Here is a 21,233-nt window from a genome sequence, read left to right as displayed (position 1 = left end):
GATACAAGAAAGTGCTGGTTGGACATGAAACACTTACTTGCACTGGATACCACAGCACACGGCATTGTTGCACAGAGTTTTTATGTGCTTTTAGAGCTGTGAGTACCATTTTAGAGCTGGAGTTTCAGTCTGAGTGGTTTTTAAACTCCACATTCAAATAAAAGTGTTAAATCATGGGCAGATAATACTTCAGGGATCATCAAAGAGGGAGAAAGCTATGGTACTGTTCTATTATCAGTAAAGGAATGTAAGAATGCAAAACTGGTGCAAGTTATTCTGTTGAAAATATGAGACTCTTCTGCTGTTGGTTTTCCCAGGCGTTTGAGAGACAAAGGAGAAGATGACAAGATGCCACCTATCCGAAAGAAGCAACGTGGCTTGATTCTGAAACTGCAGCAAGAAAAGGTAAAAATTGCTTTGAAGCTAGAGTTGCCAGCATGAGGAAGGCATCCAGCAGGAGATGCACGGGAGGGAGGCCGTCTTCACCAGTGACATACCAGCATCTCTCTCAGCCAAAACTCTCATTGATGTCCCTCCTGGCATTTCCAGTAGTGACATTATTGTGTTACCGGTAACGCTCTAGCATTTGGGCAAAACTATGGCTAACCATAGAGTTTTGGCCGAGTGCTAGGGTGTTGCAAGCAACTGGAAGTGATGACTTGTTGTTGCTGGTGGTCACCTCACACACACACACCACCCAGCTGAGTGGTGGCAGGAACAGCCAGTTGAGGGCAGGAGACTTGGCATCCCTGTTTGAAGCCTAAATTCTGTAGAACTGAGATTCTGCTGCTGATTGTTTGAGCCCATATGGGAAACAAAACTGAGCCTCTGCTGTATGATCCCAAAGTGTGGCATATCAGGAGCGCTGAAAGGCTTGTGGTGCTTGAAGAAGCTCCGATAGATGCTGAGGGGTTTGCCTGAGAAACATGAGCTGCACATTTCTACAGTTACATGGTGCTTGTTTTCACTGCTGGTGTCTTCATGCCACCTGGTGTGAAATTAGCAATTGAAAGAGCTCTAGATAGGGGCCAAAGAAGAACTAAAGCCTTCTTTTAAGTATATGCAGGCCTGCAAAGAGCAGTTAGTCTTAGTTCTTTTTCAATAATGTATATCTGTATAAAAAACCTATTAGATGCTACTGGATTATATACAGGTTTTAAAAAATGTATAGTATTCACATCAATTATTATATCATAGCTACCAGTTGGAGTCCAGTGGAATTGCAGATTGGGAAGGGAGAAGAGCTGAAAGAGAAATAAATCATACCCCCTGTGTGCCACAGTTGGCTTCAGGTGCTGAGCTCTAGGCTAAATGCATACCATCCCACAGCTACCCTATTGTACAATTCTAACACTTAAGTGGTACAGCACATGAAAGAGTAATTTCATCTCTTCTCTTGGTAAAGAATGAGACTGGGGAAAGGAGGCAGAATTGTGGATGGGAGATATGCTTCCCCCATTTCAAGATGTTTTAAACTGCTAGGATCTTTGTTCCATTTGCGGCTTAAAGAGTCTGAGTGAGGGGTGGGGGTATGTGCCAAGTGTTATTTTCTACTAGCTAGCTATAAAGTCCAGTCAGCTATAAAGTCTAGTCCCACTGTGATTTTACCTGTAAGAATAAAACAGCTTGTAGACTAATCAGTTCTTATATTGTGTTAATAACAGGGAAACAATTCTGTAAACTTGCTGGCTTTAGTGTTCACTGTCTTCCAACCTCCTTAAATTACTGAATGTATGATATTATATTTACTTCTAAGCTATGGTTATTTTTGTAAATCTGACTGGTTTGACCTTACACATTTTAACTTTTTTGTCATCATAATTTTTACAAGTTCAAGTTATGATGGGGGGCAGGTTTCCAACTGTAGCAGGAGATCTGGCATTGGCCCCTTATTCCTTGCTTCCCTGCTACCACTTTACAGGCTGGTGGGAGGGGGAAATGAGAAGGGCTCTTTGATGTCGTGCCAACACGCAATGTCACTTCTAGCACAAAACTGAAAGTGACATCATCATGGTAGGGTGACACTCTAAGATTCACCCTAAACTCTGTGTTTTAACCATAAAGTTGGAGATTCCTAGAGCATCGACCTGGCATGTTGATTTTCACTTCTGGTTTTGTTCAGGGAGTAATGTTGTGGATTGACAAGACACCAAACAAAATTGTCCCACCACTGAATTTCTCCTGGCAGGGTGCTGGCTGCAGCTGGCATACCTAGATGAAAGCAACATTTCTGCAAAATTTGAAAAAAAATTAGACCAATCCATAAAACCTTTATGTTTGGAGTTTTATTTGTACAGCAAAATGTACATTCTGTACAGTGTTTGAACTGGTTAGAAACACAATGTATTTGCTGCCAGAAATGGGTCAGCACAGTACTTAATGTTCCTGTCCAAAAAATGTATTGCAGAAGTGAAGAGGACTGACAAGTTTTCTAAAAACAAGTTGTGTAAATTCTGGTTATTTGTTGTGTAAATTCTGGTTATTTGTTAGTTGTTGTACCGAAGTTACACAGTCAGAAAAGGGGGGAATCACGTGGGGTGAAACACTGTCCAAGCTAGTATATTGCAACAGATAAAACTTACTTTTATTGAAGCTGATTCACTTTCACTTGCATTTTTGCAGCAGCAGAAAAAAACCCATAGAAACCTGATATAAATAACACTATTTCCTATTACAAGTGGCCAGCTAATCCAGCTGCATGTGAGTAGGAGCATATGTGTGCCTCTTGCAAGCTGGCACAAGAGAGCTCTACAGAATCTTCTTGCAAGACCATAAGGAGAGAGAGAGAGGACAGAGGCATGGAAAGAGAAGGAGGAGTCAAAGAGAAGCTTCCAGATCAGACAAAGAGAGGCGTCACACAAATATACAGTCTGTTTCTAATGTAAAGGGAAAAATAGCATGCACACTTACACACCCAGTGTCTAGCCATGTTGAGTCATTTCTATTCCAGCACTGTTCACCATAATGATTAATACATTTTTGGTAGCAAGTTTACTTTTAGATACTTTTTTCAGATCAGGAGAGGGGCTACAGTTAAATCTAGAGCAATAATCTTCAATCTATGATTCATGTCTCATGTGTCGATCATGGAACCTCATCTGCTTTATCATAAACCACTATATAGCTGCTGCTTTTTGGAAGGACCTGTTACTAGGAGAGTTACTAGTGCCATACCTCCTGCCTCTCTCTGCATAGCTGTGCATACAGAAAGCCCTCAGTTTCAGACACTGGCATCTCCGTAAATGCTTTAAATGGGTAAAAGGATCTGTGGTAGAAAGGCTGGGAACATTGCATAGAGAAAACCCTCAGAGTAGACAGCGCTGTGCTAGATGAAGAACTGGTCCATGGTGGTATTAGGCAGGTTCATATGTTCAAGGCTGCAATACTGCATACAATTGCATGGCAGTAAGCACTGTTGACCCCAGTGGGACACATTTCTGAGTAAGTATGCATATAATTAGTAGCAAATCTGATTTCATTTTTTGAAAAGACTTATTGGTTCTTACCAGCTAGTTAGCCCAAAAGCAGAAGTGAAATGGAGTGCTGTTCTTAGTAGTCGCTCTCTTTCTGGCTGAGATATCAAGAAGGACAAGGAAGCAGAAAGGGTCTCCAATGACAGGTGTAGCATTAAGAGAAGCTGCTTCTGAGGCACCAAAGAGCCTCTACTGAAAAGGAAAGTGTAAATCAGCTTTGAGCCCAATATTGCAAAGCAACTTGCAGAGATGAAAAGCATCCTCACTGTTGGCAAAAGCTTTGGTGGAGTACTACTTGTAGCGAATACAAGAAAATAAAGAAGATAGAGGAAAATAAAAGGAGCAGAAGATGGAAAAGAATCTGCTGAGCAGCAGAATGAAGAACAAATATGAGAAAGTGGAAATGAAGGTGGAATTAAACCTGTGAAGATGAGAACATTACTACCTTTTTTGCTTTGTTGTATTGTACTTTCTCATACAGGCAGAAATTAAGCGTCTTCAGGAGGCTAATAAGGCTGCCCGGAAAGAGAGGCAACTGATCCTTAAGCAGCAGGAAGAGATAGAGCGAATACGCCAAACTACTATGAAACTGCAAGAAAAACTGAAATCTGCAGGGGAAAATAAGCTGGTAAGGTGCACTGCAACTGGAATCCTGCCTCTGGGAAGTATCCTGTTAATATTCTTTGTGCCACTGCAGTTCTCAAATGAAAAAAATGAACATTTCCTGGAACACAAAGGAGGGCTATAAATTTTTATAAATAAATAAACTTGAAAACTGTCTCGCTTATCTTTTTAGCAAAATTAACTCTATGACAGTGACACTGTTTATTGTTGCTGGGACTGCTGGAGGTCTTTGTGAGCCTAGATAACATGTTGTTTAATGCAGATATTAATTACATGGGAATAATTGGTGTATGAAAGATTGCAAGGCGTCACACTTATTGAACAATTCCATATATTTTCCAGTTAACAGAAGATTGTGTTCCTTCACCTCTGTGAAACTATAGTTTTTCATAAAATAATTAAGGTTTCTGTTTCTTATGCATTCTTCCAGTTGGTTAATTGTCACCACCATGAATCAGCCTCTCATTGTTGATGTTGCTTGATTTCCACAGGAGCTTCGCAGTGAAGATGATGCAAAACAAACTCATTCTTCCAGCCCGCTGCCAACAGATGCAGAGACCTGTAGCCCTTCTTCTGTTTCCAGCAGCGAGACCAGTAGCATCATGCAGAAATTAAAGAAAATGCGAAGCCGGATGGATGAGAAGTAACTTTTTTAATTGGTTGAGATTCCTTTCTTCAGCATTTACTTTTGCTTCCTACAGTTGCAGAGACAGCCCCTGTGGTGGCTCAGAGGTGTAAACTGTCTATGACAAGTTGCCTTTCCTTCTAGACATGCCTGTAAAGGTTAAAGGAAAAGCTTTTTATATAATGATATTGAAGTACAACTCTGAAAGAGATGGTCTTTTATACGTGATTTTGTTGTCCCCAAACAAAATGAGGTCTGTAACCTTGAAGAGAATGATTGATTCATATCATACGATATGGGGTTGATTCATAATTCTTGAATTGAGCACTGCAGATGATCCATTATTTTAATTGAATAATATTTTATCCTGGCCTGTATAATAACAGACATCTCTGCATTGATGGGGAATTGCAGTACTCTTCTCATAATGGCAAGCGGGCAGACAGCAATTGTAGCAGACAACTACAGACTCTTCTTGTGGCATAGGAAACTTTTTTTGTTGTATTCTTTCAAAATTACAGCCAAGATCCAAAGTTGCATTTGGTACATGCACCAGGATTTCCCATACATACACTGGAACTTTCAGTCCTTTCTCAGCCCAACAGTTCTTGAAAATTAGGGAAGTGCCTGGAGAGGTAGTCAGTGCCATGCTAGGACTGCAGTTGTAAGCTGAAATGAGAGGGTCCTCCCTGCACGCACGCATGCAGATCATGTTTGGATCCTGTCATAGAGTAGAAGAAAAGAAATGCAGTTTCTTGAAAAACGACTACTTCTACAGTACTGTTTTCTAGGATTATGAAGGCACAGTTCCAACCGCACAGTACACTTGATAGAATTGCATTTCTGTTTGTTGTAAAGGCAACAATTTCTAGAGATTCACTCTCCCCTCACTTTGCACCCTATGCAATTCTTAAAGGTCTACTGACCCCTTCAGGAACACAATTTTGGGGTGCTTAATGGATTGCAGCAGGAGGGGAAAACAAGAAAGTCATATTCCATTAAGTCTGTGGATGGTTGGATATACCATTGTAATAAAGGGCATATGAACTCATTGTATTCATGTGGATTAGGGATCTCCAAACTTTTTGAGCCTGCAGGCACCTTTGGAATTCTGACGCAGAGTACTGGAGGCATCCACATGGCTGCTAACCACAAAACGTCAGGGAGTAAGCTCATGTGTGATACTAATAGTAATTCAAGATTTTATGCAGAAGCTCTATTTGACAGAATGGATTTGAAAATAAACATATTGTTTAAAAATATTTTCTAGAATATGCACAGCTTGCTCTCTGTCAAGCTGTGAAGATCTTTGTCCTATGATGGCAGCTGCTGTCAAAGCAACTTTTAAAAAAAATCTGCCTATCCTATGAGATTTTCAGTGGCTAACAAGAAACTGCTGGACAAAAGCCCCACCTGGTCCCACCCACTTTCTCAAAACACTAGGCGTTCCAGGAAGGTGTCTGTGAGCATCATGTTAGGGGTCCCGGATGCAGACGCTAGTTTCATGTCTAGGTGAGGCTAGTTCTCTGTCCAGGCCACTCACGTGACTACTTGAAGTAGTATAATGAGGAGGTGGCATTGACTTAGTTTGCTCATAGTCACGAGCAATGTATTCTCCTTAACCTACGTGGCTGCATCAGTTTAGGCCTCACTGGTGACAGTGCAGGAGAGGGCAATTGGTGTGCTTTCAAATGACAAAATACCTTGAGCCTGCTCTGCGTGTAGGTTTTGCATTAGTGCTAATAAAGCATTGTTACCTAGGTCTTTTGTGAAATGCCAAAAAGATAAATACATATTGAAGAATAATTGTCACATGTAGCCCTTCTGAGGAGGCTCAATATAATGTTCTAAATAATGAATTTTGTCAGTTAAAGAAGTGTTTGTAGGTTTCCTGACCTAAGGAAGCATCAAGAGTGATTTCTTCATAAAGAAAAAGAAAGGCAGAAGAAAAGTGTGCTGTAGTATGCTTGTGAACAGGAGCATGCTCTGTCAAAGAATTAACCCCTTGGGATCCTGGTATATTCAGTCTCCTAATATGGAATCTCCTAAGAACATAAAAGATCCTTTGTATTGCTTTATCTTAATAAATGCTGCCTATGAGTAGCTTGGATTTTGCCTTCTAATACGTTTTCTCAACCAGGATATAGTTTCTAACAGTGTGGTATGCAGATGTTTTGTATCAAAGGAGCTATGGCTCTTGCAGAGCGATACTTGAAATTTACAGAGTGGAAACCAAAAGAGTAAAAACCACCAATATTTGGCAGTTTGATGGACAGGACTGACTCAAGCTCCACCTCTCCTGAGAGACAGCTTATGGGAGTGGGCGGAATGCTGGGTCAATGAGAGTTTGTGGGAAAGGAGGCTGTTACGAGCTGCTGACAGAGAAGGGTTTTAAGTCTGCTTAGGGAAGGCAGCAGAGAAAGATAGCTGATTACAAATCTGTTCTGAATACTTTGAAACATTCTCAGTTTGTTTATTATTTTAAAGTCCATTTGCTCCTATGTTTCATCTTGTAAATAAAGTTTATTTTTCCCCAGTACCTCAAGGTTGTAGCTGGGTAAGGGGAGGTACATATAGGGAACTGGCTGCCTGTCTGGTGGAGCCTCTGGAATAGAAGAGAGGGGACTAGGGGTGTGCACCGGGTAAATACTCGGTTTTCCCGCTTCAGGTTTAGCCGAAGCAGGAAAAAGATTCGGAATAACCCAAAACCGGGTTCAGGTTATTTGAATCGCTTCAGTTTGCTTTGTAATGATTTGCAGCATACCAAAGTGAGACCTCCCCCCTGAGCCCCCCGTCCCCCAACCCCACTTACTTTTCCTGAAGGCCAGAGCAGGCGCCTCCACCGCCACAGCACAGTCAGCAGGGTGGCAGGGAAGGCTGCAGCCGGTGCTTCTGTCGCCTGCACTGCCGCTTTGGCCTCTGTGACGGCCAGCAGGGCAGTGGGGAAGGCAACAACCAGCACCTCTGCTGCCCACGCTGCCGCTTCCACCACTGCCATGATGTCCGAGGTAAGTGGGGTGGTGGTGAAAGGGAGCCCTTTAAAAAGGCCCCAAAGCGACCTGAATCGCTTCAGGAAGCTTTGATTCGGTATTTCCGAATCGGGGACATCATACTGGCCCCGATTTGGAAATATCAAATCTTTATGAATTGGACCCAGTTTGTGGTTTTTTTCTGAACTGGGAACCCGAAGCGCATACCCTAGAGGAGACCTAATGAGGATTTGGGTCAGGACTCTGCCCGCTATAGTGGAGGCTAGATTCCCAGCCTTTACCTGCCTATGTGGCAAGGAGTGTGAAAGGCTTATGTTTGGAGAGGTATTACATCAGTATAGGTGGCTCAGGAATTCTGCGTATCATGTGCCAGTGATCATGATGTGTTCCCAAATCATGCTTGCAGCTTTTAGCCAGGTAGTGCAATGTGTTGTAAAGCTAATTTGCCATGTTAGGTTGTCGGAGAAAAGCCAGAATAGCATCTTGTGGCATCTTGAAGACTAATAGATTTATGGCATAAGCTTTCATGGACAAGAGACTGTCAGAAGCATGAAGTATCCTCAATTGGCAGAGAGTGATAGGTATAATATAGGCAAAACAGTTGTAAATAGTACAGTCAACAGGTAATGAAATGTAAGAGGTACAGTCTGTGATGTTTCAAAGCAAAGCTCAGAGTGATGTAAGATAAGTCAAATGACCATTTACAGCAACAGTAATCGGTGTCATGCAATCTTGGTGGACTTGCTAAGACCATAATTGTAATCAGCTCTAAATGAGCAGCATCAAGTGTCCTAATAAACTAATTCAGCAGTTTCTTTCCCTCATCTGTTCTTTTTGTTGAGGTCAACAACAGAGTGTCCTGGGAGCTGTAGCTTTTTTTCCTCAGGAGAAACTAATTTGTTTCATTTAACACAGTGGAGTAGAGTTCTTATTTATGTGAATGAGTCTAGAACATATTTTGGAACCATTGTTCAAAGGGCCAGAATAGCAAAAGTTTTAAAATTCAGAACTGAAATGGATAGATGGCATTGTATATGAATGCATACTTCTTAGGACAAGAAAAGCTCTTCGCCAATTGTATTAAAAGCGAGATAAGTTTATCAGAATAGGAAATGACAGGATTTTGACAGTGAATTACTATTTGTCGCTAATGCACAGTTACGATCTGCTGCGTTTGGAGATCTGTACTTGTGAACAGATGATATTTTGGAACCCATTTAAGCTTCTGTGCTAGATGCTCCCCCGCTCTCACTTTTCTCCCTGTTTCTTACTATCTTGGCTTAAAACTCTTCCTCCTTATTTTGTAGACACTGCTCTCCTGTTCACTACTTCTTCTCTGTCTTTACGTCTCACCACTGGGCCTCTCTCAGTGTCTGTTTTCCCAACCTCCATCCCAAATTCCAGCTGTATATCTACAACCAATTGGTCAGGTAACTTTGCACCTTTTCAGTGCTAGAATCTTTGATCGAGCATGCTCTGTTCAGTTTTATGTGATTAGGAGGCTCTTCATCAGGTTGTGTTTTTGTGTGTGTGTCCCCCAATAATCTTTCCCTCCACTTTACAATTTTAAATCAGGTATTGGTGCAAATGAAGTTGGAAGCCTCCAACCTCTCTTAGCTAACTAATTCAAACATCAGTATCGGAAGCTGAACTTTTAGGCTTTGAATTTAATTCATTTGCAAAATGTTGTTCAGCTGCTTCTCTTGATCTTTTCAGATTAATTATTAATATTTTCAGATTAATAATCCAGTGAAGCAGTTTTCTTTTTCCAGTCACTGTATTTTCTGAATTTTGTCAAGTTTTGCATGTCCTAGCATGATTTTAAGTCATAGAAGGTTTTTTCACACATTTCCAAGTTAGTAAAGTGAATCTTAGATTTTAGTTTGTGCAAAACACTGATTTGGGATACAGGCTTGGTACTTTTATGCAGGTTGCTGTGTGAGGTGTTTTTCAGCAGACTTGACCACTTTACTTGATTCCTGGAATAGGAATCCAACTACTGATTTACTGATGAAGATTAAAAGTGGCGTTAACCTGTAAATATGTAAGAAGTACACTTGGGGAAAAAATCTTTTTAATATTGAAAAACAGCAAAAATGGGGGGAAATGGTTTTTTGTCATTGTACTTACTACTAGTATGTAGGGTTCAACTAGATGAGATGCTTAAAAGACAAACTCCACAAAGAAGGACTTGAGTTGATCCTGTGAAGCTAAGATGTAGGTTAATCTGTACCACCACTACCCCTGTGCTGTTTTCCCCAAGGCTGCTCTTAAACTCAGGTAGGTGGGAAAAGACAAGCTGTCTTTTTAGCAGCCCAGATAGGGCAGTGTTTCTTAGGAAAGGCCAAGGGAAGGGTTAAACTTCCCTCATCCCAGCACTGCAGCTCAAATCCAAATTCCCACAGACATACTCCCAGGCTGCTTTGAAACTCTACTAAATATAACCAGAGATCCAGTCCCAAGTCTCCAGCATGTTAACTACTTTAGGTAATGAAGGAGACCAGGCTGAGAAATTACATTTCCAGTGTAATGTACAGGGTTTCAATAAGAAATGAACAAAGTAAGTGATCACCAGTAATTATCACCACTGCAGTGTCTGGGTTCAGATGTCTATATGCATCTTTGGGGCATCCAGTGAGGCTTCCATTTTAAACACAGAAACACTTAAATCCAGCCAGCAGTACCATATGGTTATAGAGGAGTACTTCCTGGAATAATCTGCCCTTGGAAGTGTGCCCCTTGGTTTCTAATGAGTCACATCCAAGCTCATCCAATATAGAACTACTGTGGCAAGCCATCAATTTCCAGTTAGCATTGGTAATGATGACAGCTTCCTCACCCTGTAGTAGATCTTAATGAGAATTCTTTTTTGGGGACACATGGAGAAATGTTATAGGGATCTAGGAACCCTTTGGTCTTCTCTTTTTCAGGCTTCTTCAAGGGGAAGTAGTGATCAGTCTATTAAAGGAGACAAGATTCTATCTGTTCCCCACCCCTCCACCCCCTGCCTTCCTTTTGTCAGAGGACTTTGGTTATGTTGCTTAGACATTTCAGGAGTCACTGCTAAATAAAACAGTCATATATTGATTTCATTTTGTCTCAAGGCCCACAATCAGAGTTCCTTAAATATCTCCTTGGCTATATTGATAACCTTTTTGAAATCAATATCTCGTGTCCCATTTATCACATCTTGTCCTGTTATTAGGTAGAGGCCCACCTCAGGTGTCAAATTAAAGGATGGCAAATTGTCAGTTATATACTATTATATTTTACCACCATAAGGAAGTGCTGCAGGTTTTTTTCCCCTGCTTCCAAAAACAAAATGCCCTGAGCTTTTTCTCCCTTTTATAGTATCAACTTTGCAACTGTACCATTAGGCTTGATCTGTTTTGATTTCTTTACTATCAGAAAGCTCTTTTCTTATGGTGGTAACATATTTGGAAAGAGCTAATGTCTTTGGTTACTTTAACCTCTTATAGCTTAGGGTATGTGGAAAGAAAGTTGGAGGTGATGGGTTGATGGAGACAGGTAGATGTCATTTCATCAACTGCTTTCCCAGAGGGTTACACAATGATTTCCTAAATAGTGGACTGCACTTAGGATGGATGAAAGGTTGATGTACTTTTCTAAATTATAGTTTTTGGTAAGTAAAATCTCTTGAATGTTTAACTATTTGGAATCTTGGATGAGAACAGCACCTTGTTGTTGTTGTTGTTTTGTAGTCACCATGCTCGCTTTAGGCCTCTCTTATCTTGACTTACTACAACTTAGGGTCTTGACATTCTATGTTTTGTACTCATGGGATCCCGTGAGAGATCAGACTGGGAAGTAAATAAGTTTTATTAATATTCACCAATTTCACTTCATGAAAAAGGGGGTGCATTAACCTCAGTCATAGCCACCCAAATGTATTTTTTCATGTCTCTTGCTTGTATTCAATGGGTGCTCATGGAAATAATAAAAATACTTTTCACTGCATTTGTCTTACCTTTAAAACAGGTAGGATATCCTGCTCTTGGTGTTGGTAGATGATTTTTCAATATTTTGTTTTTCCCAGGTTCTTAACAAAGCGAGAGCAAAAACTAATGCAACGGCGCCAACATGCTGAAGAACTGCTGCAGTGGAAACGCCGTCTAGATGCTGAAGAAGCAGAGATACGTCAGATAGAGAAACAGGCCCTGGCTGCTTGGGACAAAGAACTTCTCGAAACGAAAGCAAACAAAATGGCAGCAGGAGACCAGAATGATCAGAAAGGTAGAAAGAATGGGGGAGGGAGGGAGGGAGGGAGACTAAGGCCCTGGTCAGCACTTTCTCTGCCAATGGGATGCTGGCTATATGGGAAAGATCCTGCAGTTAACCTTACTCGTGTGGCTCTTTTTTGTATATGGCACCCCGTTGCATGGGATCACACCACTCAGAAATGGCTCCCGCAGCCAAATTCTGTTGTTCTCAGTGTCACTTGTTTCCAAGGAAACAAGGTATGATTTACCTATGCCAAAAACTTCTGAAATATATGAACCCCCATCTTTGCTACCTCATACAATGTGTTAATTTCATAAATTCACTAAAATATGGTTTCCCATTCAGTATTACACTGGATGAGTAAAAGCAAAATATTAAAAATCTGTGATAGTGGTTTAAATGGCCCTAACGTAGTGAAAACTCCCTTGTAACCCTACAGTAGCACTCTTATGTTTACATAGTATTTGAAATCAAGAGTAGGGTAACTTCTTACTGTTAACTCTTTTCTTGTTTTGTTTGAATAAATAGAAGATAAAAAAATGCATGAGTATTTGGGGGTCTGTGCTTTTATATATACAGCCATTGCTGTATATTTATGCCTTTGTGCTATGAACAGTTAACGTGTAGTCATACTTGTACTCCAATGCATTTGAGTCAAAATACTCTGTGTGTGTGTGTATGTGTTGTAACTTTTTATTAACTTGTTATTAACTTAGGTCTGTGTTATCCAAGAATGGAGGTTAAATTTAGAAGGGGAAAAGCCATAGTCAGAACCATTGTAGATGCACAAGAAGAGGAGGTTGTTCTTGCCTGATTGACCATAGTCTGCTATTTCCTTTTAGAAACAGCCAGCGAAGAAGATTCTTCTGTGCCACCTTGCTCTCGCTTAAACAGTGAAAGCTCTGTCCCAGAGGAACTGGGCAATCTAGCTGTTGAGTCTGGCCCATCAAAGGTCTCCCAGGTCCAAGGACTGCTGGGAAGCCCAGATCACACTACACTTACAGAAGAAATGGTTTATACGCAGGAACTTGAATCTGCTGCCTCACCAGGAAAACTTGTGAGTGAACTTGCTTTCACAGTACTAAAACCCACACAGAAACAAGGTTTTCCAGTCGCTGCTCTTGAAATGTGGGGTTGGGTTAGGCATTTTGCTATGATTATATATTTTATACAACAGCAGAACATACATGCATATGTTCCAGGAAGCAGTTACGGGCATAAGGGGCAACAAAAGGCGAAGTCATTGCATAGAGCAGGAGGCATTTGGTGAATGAAGGTAATAAAAGAGTGACGGTCACAGGCAGGGATGTATCTGGGTGCAAGAGATAAAAAAGGGGCAAGGCCATGGAGGGTTTTAAAGGTAAGAACAGGGAGTTTGTGTTGGGTCCAGAAGGGAACAATAAACCAATGTAAGTATCTAAACTGGGCCATTACTTTGCCAGACCAACATGAGAAGTGAATGATTTGGGTGGTAAAGTGCTGAATAGGTGTGATGGTATAAGGCTGGAGAGAAGAAAGTTGCAGTGATCAAGGTGAGAGATGACTAGTGCGTGAAGCAGAAATTCCCTGATTGATGGGACAGAGAGGTAGTAATGCAGGGGTGTCCACCCCCCAAAATTGGGTAAACCTGAATTTTTTTACACAATCCAATAACTTTGGAATTTCCTGAATTCTGAATTGATTCTCTAATTTGGTTTGGCTGTTTCCGAAAAATTCAGCCATTGTTTTCTAGGGAAGATCACTCTTGGGGCTATCTGGTGGGCTGGGGGCGGGCGGTTGGGTCACTTTTCAATTGAATTTCACCAAATTTGGAAAGAACCTACTTGTAACTGTCCTCTAAAGACCCCTAACATTTCATAACGATTGGACCCCCCAGGGGCCAATTTTATGGGCCCCCAAAGACAATACTATCACATAAGGAAATATCTGACGGCTATCCAGGGGACTGGGGGTGGCATTTTTATGAAACCACCACCAAATTTTTAGGGAACCTACTACCGACTGTCCCTAAGGACTCTCAAAGTTTCAGGAAGATTGGACACTGGGGTCCAATTCTATGGGCCCATAACAAAGGTCCCCCAGCCATTCCATTGGTCCCTGTAGGAAAAAAGTGAAAGATGACTCCCATTGCAGAAACACACTTGGGCAGGGCTGCCATGACCAAGGCACACTCCCAAATGCAAGCTGAGCTCATCCTAGAGAAAGCCCAACAGAATCAAACTGAAGCACAGGAATGGAATCCCCTAGAACCAAAGTGAAGCAAGGGGACCGACATCCCATCAGAGAGTCACATCCATTCCACCAAAACCAAACTGAAGCAAGGGACACTATTGCAATGTAGCCCAACAGAAGCACGCTGAAACAAGGGACTGCCTTGTGTTTGTGCCTGGGTATTGCTTGATTTTGTTCTGTGGTGATTCCCCACTGGCTGAACCTAGTGCTTGGAATAATGGAGAGTGGGTGGAGGCACCTTCTTTGGGGGCCCATAAAATTGGCCCCTGGGGGTCCAATATTCATGAAACTTTGGGGGTCTTTAGAGGACAGTTAGGAATAGGTTCCCTCCCAATTTGATGAAGTTTGGTTGAAAAATGAAACCCCTCCCACCCACCGGATAACCCCCAAAGTGATTTTCCCATAGAAAATAATAACCGGATTTTACCGAATTTTTAGAAAAATTCTGTAAGCTTTCAGGGTGCCTGGTTTTGATTCAGAGAACCCAGATTTTACTGAAGCAGCCAAAATTCAGTATTTTAATCTGAATTCCAAACCGAACTGCACATCCCTAGAGTATTGTGTGTTGTTTCCAGCGCTGTAAAGAGAAGCAGTGTGACCTGGGGGCAGACTGCATGTGGGGACAGAGGTGAGAGAGGAGACAAGAATATAGCCCAGGCTTAACTCCAGGTTGATGGTGGACCTTGGAAATGGATGTGGAGTGTTCAAGGAGAGGACTTGGGGGAAAATATGGACATAATGAGTTCGAGCCAGCAGTGAGATGTCCGAGGAGCAATATAGGACAGCACCTGGAGACTTGGGACAGCTGGCTGGAGAAAGTTGAAGAGTAGAAAGACAGATCTGGGTTTCATCCGTGTAGAGCTGGTACTGAATGCTACACGTTTTGATGAGATCACCCAGGAACAGTTTAGAAAAAGAAGAATAGAAAGCAAGGATGGAGAGAGAGCTAGTGAAGAGGTTTCCCTTTGGAAATGCTGAAGAAGCAGTTGGACAGGCAGGAAGAAGTAAGAAGGTGATGAGGAAGCCCAGAGGGTGAACAGAGTCAAGCAAGAGGAAGTGACGATCTGGGGCAAAGGTTGTAGAAAGGTTGTATCAAAGACGAGATGATGACAGGTTAGATTTGACATTAAGGAGATTGTCCTGAAGGGCTGTTTCAGTGGGGTACAAAAACCAGAATGTAGTCGGTCAGGAGAAGAGATGGAGCCTGGAGGGAAGAGAAAGTTGAGGCAGTGGGAGGAAGTGGCATAATGTAGGAATTTGCAGGCCAAAGGAAAATTTGGGCTATAGGGGAAAGGGAAACAGAGTGGGGGGGGGTGGCTTTTTGGACTTTTTATGAATAGGGGAACAAGTGCTACATCAAAATGTAGTAAGGAAGAAGTCAGAGGAAAGACTGAAAGTGAGAAGAGGAATTTAAAAGAGTGATGATTGTCCTATGATGCAGTTTCAAGATGTGACCTAGTCATTGCCTGGAGGTGGCTCCTCACTGTTTTCTGCTGTTCTGACTTTTGATGATGGGGGAGGGGACTGGCCACTGAATTTTACTTGAAAATGAGTTTTTACTGTTTTAATGTGATTTTAATAGTGCTATTTTTTTTAAATGACCTGTATGGAACCTTGATTGTAGGCTGCCTTGAAAATGTCAGCTAAGAGTTTGTGTAAGATACTTTGCATAAATAGATATTTATAGAGTGTAAAAGATTCTTGTGTAATAAAAGAGGATGAGTCTGGCAGAACTGTTTGCAAGGTAGGAAGGGGGATTTGTAGGAGAGCATAACTGCAAAAGGATGATTTGAATCATCTTCAGGGTAGAGGGGCTGTGACATTTGGACAAGCACTAGTCCATTCTACTTTGCTAACCTTTCTAACTCTCATTTTCTCTGATCTTCTGCTTTTTCTCTGTCACTCTCATTCTCCTCCATCTTCCTGCTTGGTTTGTTCTTCTGTCTCTACATTCCCTTCTCTACATTCTTCCTCTTCCCTATTTGTTTGTATTTTATTTAAAATTTTCTTTCCTGCCTTATCTTGTTGAACTCAGGCTGGTGAACAGTGTTTCGACCAAGCTGCAAAGACATAAATTCTAATCCAGTTAACGACATGTAAACGCACAGTTTACTAACTGAAAAGCATTCAGACTTAAAACACACAAGAGTAGCAAATTCACAGCCAAACGTTGTTTCAGCTTGCTTCTGAACTTTCTACATTTTCTCCAAAGCATACCAAGTAGTCTTGCTAAAGTGAAACTTCAGCTATTTTAGGTGATTCCATTCTAATAAAAAGTTGCAGGTGAAACTCCTGTAAAAATGCACAAATATTACCAGTTTGCTTAGAGAGATTGATGAGCACAGAATATTTTACATAAGATTAATAAGATTAATGACTAAATAAATGAAATAAGAAAAAAAGAATATTTTACATATTTGTAATTAGCATGCTGAAAGTGAGGTTGTGATGCATGCTTTTTTTAAAAAGACAAAAATATAAAATTTATAAGCAAATTACCCTTTCTTCCCCCTTTGGACAGTCTCCTTCTAAAAGCAGCACTTCCTTATCAAAGCAAGGGTCCAGCAAAGGGACCCACAGAACTGGAGGGCAGCAGCATTTACCAGTAAAATCCCAGGACATATCCTATAGTTGGTCTGACGAGTCATTATCCATGACCCAATCAGGTAAGGATTAGACTTCATGATGTCTAGCTCAAGTGTGTAGGCAGCTAGCACATTATACTCATTATATGATGGGATTGCCTAAATTAACAATTCTGTTTAAAAAGACACAGTCTTGAGAAAGTTAAGGGGTACGATCATAATTGGATAAAAATCAACAATACCCAAGTGTTTAAATTGCACTTTCAGTCCATCATTCGTATTAATAGGATTTAGGTGTTTTACACCACAAGCAAATGTCGGGAGGAACAGGGAAAGCCAACAAGGGATGGACATAAGTAAAGGCCTGTCCTTGAATTTTGCTGTGATTGGAGCAGAAGATCAGAAGTTTTTTATAGCTTCTGTAGCATAATGGTTAAGTGGCTGGACTCTGAGCCAGCACTCTTCTGATTGAACTCCCACTATTGCCATGAATTCTGCAGGTGGCCTTGGGTAAGCCACCACTCTCAGCCCCAGCTTCTCAGCTGTATTGTGGGAATAATAATAATGCTGTCTTTGTTAACCTCTTGGAGTGTGGCACTAATCTGTCCAGAAGAGCAGTATATAAGCAAAGAGTTGTTATTATTTGGTGGTGGGTTCAGTAGAAAACGTGGGTTCCAGTAAGAGATTTTCTCATGTTTCACAGCATGTAAGGAAGTTCCTTTCTCTAAAACAGTCAAACTTCTCTTCTCAGAAACCACCTCAGATCAAAGCGACATTGAAAGCCGAATCCGAGCTCTGAAGGATGAGCTTCGGAAGAGAAAATCTGTGGTCTACCAGCTGAAGAAGGAGCAAAAAAAGAGGCACAAGGAGAGGCTGAAAGCCCAGGAGGCAAGCCTGCTCAAGCAGCTAGAGGTAAGAAGCATTTGGAAGAGGCATTAAATAGGAGCTGAATGGCTGGGAGGAATTCTGTAAGAGAGATCATCTTAGTAACAGGAGGTCAGTGTTGTCATGTGTCCTTTGAAATCCACATTCCAATGAACTATTAATTTGTTAGCATTAGAGAGTATTTACTGGGTACACTGGGTAGCTTTTGTTTATATAGTTAAGCTGTTAAGCCTAAATGGACTGGGACCAGCATACCTGAGGGACTGTCTCTTCCCATATAATCCCCGGAGGGTGCTGAGATCAGCCAGTAAACATCTACTGGTGGTCCCTGGCTCCAGGGAGGCTCAATTGGCCTTAACTAGGGCCAGGGCTTTTTGGTCCTGGCCCCGACCTGGTGGAACTCTCTGTCTGAGGACACCCAGGCCCGCCAAGATCTTGTCTCCTTCAGGCAGGCCTGTAAGACAGAGATGTTCCGCCAGGCGTATGGTTGAGGCCATCAGGGTTTCCACCAAATGAGCCTCTCTCCTGGTCTCCTCTCTGGCTGTAGAGAGTATTGACCATCTACCCCCCCCCCCCATATATGAGCGACCACACATGGTTAAGCCACACTTCCACCTCTGTCAGATGTTATATGGTTTTTATACGGTGAGCAAGTGTTTTATTAGAAAGCTGTGTTAATTTATTGTGATTTTATCTTGAATATTTTATCTTCTGTTGTAACCTGCCTTGAGCCTGCTTGCAAGGAGGGCGGGATATAAATATAATTAATAATAATAATAATAATAATAATAGTTTGTGGAATAACAATTCTTCTCTGTAGCTGAAAGCTGAATAGGGTGTATACTATGCATTGCTTTTCTGGTGGTTCCTTAATTTCCCTGCATTTCTCTTCTCCCAGCAACCCCTTCTGTCTCCCAGACAGTGAATGCTGGAGATTACTGGGCCCACCTGGATCCATGAGAGTCAAGTGTCTGCAATAGTGTGTGTGTGAGAGAGAGAGGGAGGGAGGGAGAGAGAAATTATCCCCTTCCTTAGAGTTAGGATATATAGCAAGACTCAGATGCATCATTTAAAGTGGTTTGAAATAAAAATCAAGCCGCAGAAGCTGTTTACAAGAATGCCCTTTTCCACAGGCAACTGAGCTGCCCACAGGGATAGACTTTGAGAAAGCAGAAGCTTATACCCTCTCACATTTTTTTTTAAATACATCAGACTTATGATGAATTCATCAAGAAGACTGAAGCAGAGTTAAGTCAAGATCTGGAGGCAACACCTACAGCTAAACCACAAATTAAAACTCCATCTTCTGTTACAGAGAAACCAAAGATCAAACCACCTCCACTCCATAGGTAAAAGGAATGAATACTTAAATGTGTTGTTTCTTGGGGGCTGATAAGGTCCCCCATCACCCCTCTAGACGTGGTGGAGAGCAACATTATGTCCACCTGGCATGACTTCTGCACCTCCATCACAACTGGCCCTTTAGATGGGGGTGTGATATTTGAATATACCCTACATGCATAGGCATAGATTCATTTTTTTATCTGGGAAATGGATCTAAACACAGTGGATCTTATGTGCATAGGACTGTTACGTTCCCTTCTGTATAGCCGGTGGCATCCAAGATAGAGCAGGCGTGCTAGTGGAGTGGATAGGGAGATACGGCATGCTCTTGTCTCCTCTGCCCACCGTGCCTAGGGTGGTGGTCAAAGGCTGTATGATCTGATTCAGCCCTAGGTGTGTGCCATTATCTCAAAAGAGTTCCCCTGCTTCCAGAGGGAGAGAAAACTAACATACAACTGCAAACTGAAACTTTCCTATGGCCACATTGAGGCAGCAGTCCAGAAAATCAGGAGGGAGAAACTATGTCAGATAGCATCCTTTGTGTCTAGACCTCTGCCTCTCAAAAAACCAACTCTAGAATATTTTCTAGATGGGGATGGCAAGATTGAGATATCTGAAGCTTGGAATGCCGTTGGGCCCTTAGACACACAATGCAGGTTTGGTTTGATAAAAAAAGGCTTGGTTTTCAGTTCTTGTTCTGCTACCAACTCTTTGGGTCAGCTAGAAGAGCTGCCATCTCTACTTCTAGCATTGAAAGGTTAACAGTCCCATCCTAAGCAGAGTTATATTCTCCTAGGATGGCACTGCGAGTAGCTATTGGAAAAGGAGCCTTCTCAGTTTTTTGTACTTCCACTTGATGTCCTCCTGTATACTGTACTACAGTATCATTTTGGCATCTGTAATGACTAGTTTTTCACCGATTTTTCTCTAGATCTGAAACATCAAAAAACTGGAAGTCACTAACGGACTCTGAACGTTGCAGGGCGTCACTGGAGTCCATTGCAGAGCATATCGGTATGTAAGTAAGAAAGCAATTGCAAAAGCTAAATCCTTCACGAACGTTTAGAGCCTGTTAATTTCAGGCTTACTCAAGCTAAAAAGATTCTTCCACTTTCTTTACAAGAACATTTCAATACCATTAAAAGCTAAAGTAAAAATGTTAATTTATATTAATTATTTAGAGTTAACACTGATTTTTCACCAATGTTGGGTTGTATCCTGCTACTCCACGCAGCTAATGGCAGCATGTCCTGTCCCACCAATGCAGGTCATTCCTGCATTGCTGGTATTCACCTTGTGCCAACGAAGTATGCTCTCTTTAGCTGAATAGAGTGGTAGGATACAACCCAATGAGTTTCTGAAATTTCAGCAGCCCTTGTCTCAAGATGAAGAAAGAAGCCTTTTTTTGTTTGTTCAATCAAAATGTAAATTTTAAACATTTATCCCATTTTGTCAGTTAACTTTTCTCTCTGTTTCCTTTTGCCTTTTCATTTTTCTGTAATTCGTTGAGAAGCTGTTACATGAAAAAAAAATTGCCGCTTCAGGAGTCCATTCCTTTTACTGGAATTGGAAGAGTCAGCCATCTAGCTATGTCTCCAACAGGGAAGGTTCAGAGCAGATCCTTTACATTATGGTACTGGCCACTGCCCTTGGATACAATGCTCATTTTTTTTATGACTCCTTCCCGTGGTACTTCCGGTAACATAAGTATGCATGTAAAGGACCATTGCTTTTAGAGTTGCTGACTACCTGGCAGTCCTGTCTCTTTAATAGAGGCTTGATGGGATAATGTTACCCAGTGATGTTATTTACCTCCATGCTGTGAAAAGCTTCTGCTGCTCAGTTCCCACATTAAACCTCTATTAAAGGGGCAGGACATTTTTCTTCAGGCCTGTTGGCAACCCTAATTTGTCCCCATGCATCCCTGTGTACCAACTGTAGTTTCCTGGGATCTGCCTTCTAGTTGTTCCCCCATTGACATCTACTAGCACATTTGACATCCACTAAAGCCTGTTCCTACTCTGTAGTGGCTCCCACCTTGCAGAAGGGGGGCTCCCTGAGCAGGTGAGGGACGTAGACCATCTTTAGAAAACTTTAGAAGGCAATGTAGGGCCATTTTACTTCCAAGGACTTTTAATGGGGTTTAAGTGGTAGGCATTTTCTTGGAGAAGGGAGATTTAGTGGGATTTTATGTTTTTAATCTTGGAATTGTAAGGTGCCTTGAGCCACAAGG

The 21,233-nt window shown here is 41.6% G+C and overlaps 1 protein-coding gene across 2 annotated transcripts in view; it reads left to right on the top strand.

The window, feature by feature from the left end:
* CEP350 (centrosomal protein 350) overlaps positions 1 to 21,233 on the top strand; it is a 98,634-nt gene that overhangs the window by 66,412 nt on the left and 10,989 nt on the right. Inside the window, exons 25-34 of one of the 2 annotated variants that reach the window (XM_054979579.1) lie at positions 318 to 405; positions 3,955 to 4,101; positions 4,589 to 4,740; positions 9,020 to 9,142; positions 11,770 to 11,966; positions 12,797 to 13,011; positions 16,708 to 16,852; positions 17,523 to 17,683; positions 18,869 to 19,005; positions 19,932 to 20,014. In XM_054979579.1, coding sequence (XP_054835554.1) covers positions 318 to 405; positions 3,955 to 4,101; positions 4,589 to 4,740; positions 9,020 to 9,142; positions 11,770 to 11,966; positions 12,797 to 13,011; positions 16,708 to 16,852; positions 17,523 to 17,683; positions 18,869 to 19,005; positions 19,932 to 20,014 — 1,448 coding nt within the window. The remainder of the gene's footprint in view (positions 1 to 317; positions 406 to 3,954; positions 4,102 to 4,588; positions 4,741 to 9,019; positions 9,143 to 11,769; positions 11,967 to 12,796; positions 13,012 to 16,707; positions 16,853 to 17,522; positions 17,684 to 18,868; positions 19,006 to 19,931; positions 20,015 to 21,233) is intronic. The other variant, XM_054979580.1, reaches the window with a different exon arrangement.

The sequence above is a fragment of the Eublepharis macularius genome, chromosome 5 (assembly GCF_028583425.1).
Source record: "Eublepharis macularius isolate TG4126 chromosome 5, MPM_Emac_v1.0, whole genome shotgun sequence".
Lineage (NCBI taxonomy): Eukaryota > Metazoa > Chordata > Lepidosauria > Squamata > Eublepharidae > Eublepharis > Eublepharis macularius.
Note: the sequence above shows the minus strand (reverse complement) of the source record. Positions and strands in the feature narration are given on the sequence as shown.